General features: G+C 42.9%; 1 protein-coding gene across 1 annotated transcript in view; it reads left to right on the forward strand.

The window, feature by feature from the left end:
* The first annotated feature begins 4,579 nt into the window (after nucleotides 1-4,579).
* Nucleotides 4,580-7,765, forward strand: part of EFHB (EF-hand domain family member B) — a 91,039-nt gene continuing 87,853 nt past the window's right edge. The window contains exon 1 of the mRNA XM_030887663.1: nucleotides 4,580-5,446. Within this exon, the coding sequence (XP_030743523.1) occupies nucleotides 4,580-5,446 (867 nt within the window). The remainder of the gene's footprint in view (nucleotides 5,447-7,765) is intronic.

Consider the following 7,765-nt stretch of genomic DNA (forward strand, 5'->3'; position numbering starts at 1 on the left):
GAATTCTACCTTACAAATCTGGCTAGACCAGAGGATATACACTGGTACAGATAGGAACTGGAAACACAGGGAATCCAGGACTGATGATCCCTTCAGGACCAGTGGTGAGAATGGCAATACTGGGAGGGTCCAGGGAGGGTGGGGTAGAAAGGGGGAATGGATTACAGGGATCTACATGTAACCTCCTCCCTGGGGGACGGAGAACAGAAAAGTACGTAAAGGGAGACATACGAGAGGGCAAAATATGACAAAACAATAATTTATAAATTATCAAGGGTTCATGAGGGAGAGGGGAGCAGGGAGAAAGGGGAAAAATGAGGAGCGGATGCCAGGGGCTTAAGTGGAGAGCAAATGTTTTGAGAATGATGAGGGTAACGAATGTACAAATGTGCTTTCCACAATGTATGTATGTATGGATTGTGATAAGAGTTGAATGAGCCCCCAATAAAATGATGGGGGGAAAAAGAACAAGAATCACCTCATCAGATTTCCAAGACTGTGATCTTTGCAGGAGCCGACGGCCACATCTTTTAATAAGTAGTTGAGCACTAACCACTGTGCCACCAGGGCTCCTTTCGCTGAGAGAGAGATGACAAAACACTGTGAACTTTACATTTAGAATGTCTTAAGAAAACCTCACTAAGAACACTCGAGATGCTGAAGTTTATATGGTGCTAGAAGCATCCATTTCCTCCTTCTAGGGTATTTACTTCCTCATTCATTTCTGTCTACAGTTCTGTCTCTTAATATACTTCCTTAATGAGTGTCATCCACAATGGTTTACAGTTTAGTCATAATGCTTACCTGAGAGAGTTCGCCCCCGTGTCTGGACTGGTAAGATCTAGTAGTACATCTAGAGATGTGGAAAAGCCATAGTAAAGCTTGGTGCTTGTATTGCCTCTTTTTCCTGACACCAGGTAATGGTAACGGAACAGGACTGCATTTGTCACATATTTTTAAAGTTAACTTTTTTGTTTTTCTTTTAAACAGTTTTATTGGCACACCATCCACAATCATACAATTCAATCGTTTGATCATATCAAGAAGAGTGTACAATCGTCACCACAATCAAGTTTAGAACATTTTCTTCTTTCTTGTACTCATTGTCATTTGTTCCCTATTTCTCCCAACCTGGCCTGTTATACCCTCAAGAAACCATTAATCCAGGGAATGTCTGTGGGGAGAAAGGGAGAGGGGGTCCCCCACAAATCATCACAGGTTGGTAGGCGCAATTGTACAGCGATAATAGGTAAAGATTATAGTAAAGTCATAGAGAGCATGAGAGGTAAAAGATAGAGTCAAGTAATGGAGTCAGACACAATTCATGGTAGCATATCTCACCTCAGCCCCGCTTGATGGTCCCTGTGGGGGTAACCCACCACGAGAGCAGGAACAGCCTCGGGGGCCTGGGACGGGGCGCTTCTAGGCTTCTGAGAGCTGGAGAGAACTCCCGGACCCCGGGAGCTGGAGAGAGCCTCTTCTTTATTGCTAACCAATCATTATATCACTTTAGGGGGACATGATTATAGAATCACATGTCACAGGAAGGGGCAGTACAATAGGCATACACATTGTAGGAAGGGGATCAATGAAAGGCATAAGTGTAACAGGGAGGGATGAGCTAGGGGTGTGCCTGTAGGAATGGGACGTCTAGGGTTATACATGTGACAAGATGGGCGGACCCTATATTCATGATGGCAGCCTAATCTTGGTCATCCTTGGGTGGGTTTGACCTCTCTGGTGTCTCCTACAAGGAAACAGACAACTACTATCCTTATCAGAAGGGAGTGGGCCCTACTTGTTGTGGGATAAACAGTTGGGTCTGCTTGGTCTAGACAGCTGATAACTCTCAGGGAGAATGACCCCCAATCCACTTCTAATGACCTCCAAGTGTACAGTCATTCTCAAGCAGCTAAGTCTGGCATATATTTGGGGGAGACAACTCGAGAGAAATCCTTCTGTTTCCCATAAATGTCTCTTTAGATTTACTGATCCTGAATTTCATATGAAAAATATAACATCAACAACAAAAGTAACAACAATAAGAGAGTAAAAGAGAACAAATCAATCAAAAAGAAAATAGAAAATATTAAAAACTAGAACAAATCTAAAATGAGTCAAAAAGGCAACTCAAAGTTATCATTTGTAGCAAGATTTTACATTTTAACCTAATGATGTCTTCCATGTGATTTTACAATGCTCTGCATGATAACAAGATGATTCACATCCCTAGTTTGTGGTCAGGGGAGATTCACCGGAGGCTTAATCCACGCAGGGATCCTGCAAATGGATTACAGACCTCCATGGTGTCCATAACCGTCTGAAAACCAAGTTTTCATAATTTAAGCTCTGATGTCATACCCTTCTTCAGATTTGGTTTATATTATACACAATCATTGGATCGTACAGGTTAGTACTGTGCTTCTTTCATGTGGACTTAGTTGGTGCCTTCCCTGATTTTAAACTATGCAGCATCCCCTTGATCTGATGGAGCAATTGCCTCTTGTTCTGTGCACAGGCTCCACATGAGCACAACGAAGTGTTCTGGAGTTCCCATTCTTTGCAATATTATCCATATAATTCTTATGATATGTTCAAATGCCTTCCCAAACCAAGCCAAACCAAACTTGCTGCCATGGAGTTAATGTTTATTCACAATGATCCTGTAAGGCAGGTAGAACTGGCCCTGTAATTTTCCAAGACTGTAATTCTTTACAGGAGTAGAAAGTCCTATTTTTCCCCTGGTGGTTTCAAACTGCTGACCTTGTGGATCTCAATGTGTATCCACTATTCTGCCAGGGCTCCTTTGATCAAATATCTTCACATAGTCACTAATACACAAGTAAAAGTCTTTGTAATATTCTCGTCCTTCAGCAAAGGTACATCTGATGATAGCAAGACTTCATTCCTTCCATGTCCTTTTCTAAATTCAGTTTAAACTTCTGGCAGTACCCTGTTGCCTACTGCTGTAACTGCTTATGAATTATCTTCAGCAAAATTTTACTTTCATGTGTTATTCATAATATTGTTTGATCATCTCTGTTTTCTGTTGATTCACCTTTCTTTGGAATGGGTTCACGGATGAATCTCTTTCAGGTGCTTTGCCAGGTAGCTGTCTTCCAAATCTCTTGGTGAAACTTAATCTCTCAGTGTCTGCAGCAGTTGTTGAAACATTTCACTTGGTAGTGTGTCAATTCCTCAAGCATTGTTTTTTGCTTACACCTTCAGTGCAGCTTGGACTTCTTGCTTCAGTGTCAATTTTTCTTGATCGTATGATCCACTGTGAAATGATTGAATGCCAACCAATTCTTTTTGCTATATAAACTCTTACTGCTCTCTAAAAGAATCTTATTTTAGTGTATTTGATGGTCGTTTATCTCTATCAGAATTTATCAGGAATTGACTTATTCTCCATTGCATTCCCAGCTTTGACACAGTAAGGACTGGAAGAACGGATTTAGCGTTATAGACATGTGCATTAATTTACACACATGCATGAATGCACTTAGAGGGAGAAGGACATTTATATTAGCTATGTAGAAAATCATATTTTAAACAGACATTTAAAATGTGAAATAATATAATCTACTCATTTTGGATTTTGCAAGGTTGTCATAATGTTCTTGCCAAAACTATACATTCCATGCTGTGTTATATCCCCTGTAAGTATAGAACATGACAAATGTTGACAATATATACTACCACTAAAGTCTGACAGAGTAGCCTCCTGCACAAACACATACACACACACACACACACACACTTCTTGAAAATAAGTTTTAAGCCTATCATGGTATTAAAAACCAAAACACCACCACCACTCTGCATGATTATGTTATTGCACAATGTGATCACAATGCTTAATTAATATATTTTTAAAAGTCTAGGTATTACATTTGAAGTGTTCTCAAGAACGTTGTTGCTTCTAGAGCACAACTGCCAAGTGATAACTTTCTGGAATTGAAAGTAGTGCTTTAGTGTTTAAATAACTAATGTACTTAGGATATGCTTGCACTTAAGGGAAGACCTGAAAGTGGTAACCACCAGGAAAAGTGTGAGTATTTCCCGGTGACCAGCAAAACGAAGATGCCAGTGAACAGGACGAAGCCAGTATGGGATGCCATCCTAAGGGGACTGCGTTGCTTAGGAAATCAAAGAAAAGCCGATGGTCTCTTGTCCAGCGTTAGATTATTCAACTTTTCTTGCCCCAAACTGGTCCATTTCTGGCTCTGAAAAGATAGCATCTGGCCCACGAACCTCAAGAAAATGCTCCCACTCAGTCTCATCCTAAACCCGGAAAGGAAGAGGAGAAGCCCATTCTGAGGTTGACTGGGTAAATCCCTGGAGTGAAGGATGGATCAAACTCCTATAGTACTAGGAAGGGACAGGGTGTGAGGATGGGGTGGGGGCAAGAGATCCCGCCAAGCTGATAGCGCGTTAAGCCCCGCCCCCGTTTCCTAGGTAACCGGGTAAACAGTCCTCCGCGTCCTTTTCCTGTAATTCCCCTAGGTGTTAAGCAGCCGCGGGCCGGGGCCGGGTGGGGATGTGTTCTTTTCCGAGAGTAGGTTCCCCTAAGGGAATGGGGCTTTCCAGAGAATCGGGAACTTCCCCGGAGCCAGGTGAAGCTTTCCCGTTAGAAACGAAGGCCTGTGCAGGCGAGGTGTCTGAGGGGCAATCTCTTAGCACCGGGGTTGCACTCACGGATCCAGAAAAGGATGACTCACAAGTGCTAATGGGTACGAAATCTACCACGGAGTTTAGGCGTGGAGTAGAATTTGGAAAAGAAGATTCCCGATGGAGAGAGCGCCCCATGGTTAATAATAATGAGGAGACGATGGGGCCAGGAGACACAGCCTTTCCTTTGAGCAAAGGGCTTGACATGGGATTAAGCAACCCGCATGTTTTGGGGTCGGAGTTGAAGACTCCCACTGAGTGGGGTAATTTAGAAGTGAACAAGGAAGCAAACCCTTCTCTGGGAATGCCGTCAGGAAGGATGGGCTTGGAAAAGGAGTGTCTTCTGGCAGGGTCTTCCCAGGGGTGGGTAAAACAGCAGCCCCTGGGCCTGGAGTGTGGACATCCACAGGCTTTAGAGCACAGGAGAGGGCCTGTGGCCAGGGATCCTGATGGGATAGAAGCTTCTTTGGGAAAGCAGCCTGCTTTGGGCCTGGAACCTAGACAGGACCTGGAGAAAGACCCCACCTGTCTTATGGTGCAACCCAGCACAGAGATGACAAATCCAGTGGAGCTGGACATCGGGCTCCCCCAATCAGAGGAGCCGCCTCCCCAAATGTGCTTAGTGACAGAACCCCTTGAATGCCAGTTTGCACAACAACCTGAAGTGAAAAAGGAGGAAGCCGAAAACATAGAACCTGAAGTGGAACCTGCACATCACACCAGACCCATATACTCTGGAAAATTTTTTGATCGAACACCTCACTGGCTAAGTGTAAGTTTTGTTTTGTTTGCAGTATTTTCTTTGGCAACTCTGTGTAGTCCTGTGCTTATTGTGATGATAACATGATTAGACTTCTTTGGACTTGTGGAGTGACATTGCAGCGATATCACTGGATTCTGACATCCCTTGACCCACTGGACTCTTCCCTTATTTGATGGCCTGCAATTCTCTGTCTAAATGTCAACTTCATCTTCTGTGCAAACCAGAGATTTTTCTTGATTTCTCCTGACAATCATTTCCTTCCTCAATTTTTATTTTCTGAACTATTTTACCAAGATGCATGTTATGTGCTAACATTCTTGTAATGAATGGGAAAAAAATCCCTTTTTAGTCATTATTTATTCGTGGAGTTATTCATTCCTCCAACCAAGATATGTGGTGGTCATTGGGCTAGGTATAAGGCGACATAAAATGAAGAGCACAGGGCCCCTCTCTTCTAGGTTTAGCTGTTTGTTCACTCGAGTGAGGGAGGCAGACAACTTGATGCATAGTCTCCAGATGTCTAAATGAATCCAGCATGGCTGCGGTCCTTTCTTCCAGTAAGTGCACACTAGGCACAGAGCTCTGTGGAAAGACTGGACAATATTGCTTGGAGGAGATGGGCAGGCTTTCCAGAGGAAGTAGTAGTTGAACTAGTGTTAAAAGGTCTCGGTGTGTTTCAGCTGGAAAGAGGAGAGGAGAGTATCTTAGACTGAGAAAGACCTAAAGAACATGATGGAAGCTTCTTGCGTTTGGACGGTAAAAGCAATTCTGTGTAATTAGCGTGGTCTTGAAGGCAAGTCACATCCCTCTACCGCCGAGTTGATTTGGATTCATAGCAACTTCATAGAACAGACTAGAATGGTCTCATAGTGCTTCTGGTTCTGTACATCTTTACAGAAACATTCAACCACATCTTTCTGCGATTGAGTTAGAACCACTGACCTTTCATCGGTGCTTTAAGCACTGCACCACCAAGACTTCTTGAAAGATAGAGAAAATACGGGGAAGATATGTACAGGTTCCTAATGCAATGCAGGGTTGTGGTAGCTACATAATTTCATGGCAACTTGATAAATAGGTTGTAGGGCTGGAGTCTAGCCTGTCAATCAGGTCACACCCTGATTGATGCCTCCTTGTGGGCATGGCCTTCTCATAAGGATTCTGGGACTTTTCCTCTCTTCCTCACTGGAGGTAGGACACACTCTCTCCGCTTTCACTGGCCTGACAAGCCACATGGAGCCAAGATGATGGCAGCCAGGGCCTTAGAGCTGGAGGAGCCACATGGAGTGCCATGCCAGTGCTGAGATGCGTCTGAAGAGAAATTCATGGGCTAGTATGGGACTTGAGGGCTAATATCAGAATTATGGTCTTGATCTGGACTGGGCTGAGTTGTTTTCTCAATATACAGTTGCTCTTTGATATAAAGCTCTTTCTTATACAATATGTCTGAGTTTGTTTCTCTAGTCAACCCATCTAACACAGGGATAAAGCTTTATAGTTACAGAATTTGTGGTAGGTTTTAATGAGGGAAGAAATAAATCAAGTTTGGCTTTTGCAAAGATAATTTTAGTATCAGTAGTAATGATGGCAGGGTATTTCAGCACAAGTGAGAAAGTAGAAGGTTAGTTCCAAATGATGATGGCCAGAAATGAACGTAGAACGAGAAAGAATGGAGGGAAGAGTTCAAGATATTTTGTGGTTGAGTTTACTGTGAGCTGGGTAAAAATTCATAGAGCAAATTATTGTTTCATTCAACAATTCATAAACGTGTGTGTGCGCGACATTGATGGCAAATTCCACAAGGCAATTGCGTTCTTTCTTACCCCTTTCTGCCTCTGAGCTTTATTGTGAGGCAAAGGATATTCGCTCTTCTATGGTTGATTCTTTGAGAGGCCAGTTTTGAGAACATTTTAGAAGATGAAATTGACAAGAATTATCATCTACTTATGGGTCCATGGAGTGGGTAAAAGGGAAGTTGCTGAGTTACTTAGAATTTTTGAGGTTGATTTCTTTGTGTTTGGTGACAAATGATCATGCTATCATGCAGAGTTTACGATATCTGTAGGACATCGACTGAGAAAACCAGAGAGATAGCTGGTGATTTGAGATTGAAGTGTCAGGGGAAAGGCCAGCCCCTAACACATCATCACGGGTCCAGTAGGTGCAATTGTACAGCGATCATAAGTAAAGATTATAGTAAAGTCATAGAGAGCATGAGAGATAGAAGAGAGATTGAAATAATGGAGTCAGACACATTTCATGGTAGCATGCTCACCTCAGCCTCACTTGCGTAGAGACAGAGATATCTAATGCTAACCAAGGCTTTTA

This window comes from Echinops telfairi, unplaced genomic scaffold (genome assembly GCF_000313985.2).
Source record: "Echinops telfairi isolate 266 unplaced genomic scaffold, ASM31398v2 ScPeMD7_7420;HRSCAF=8458, whole genome shotgun sequence".
Taxonomy (NCBI): Eukaryota; Metazoa; Chordata; class Mammalia; order Afrosoricida; family Tenrecidae; genus Echinops; species Echinops telfairi.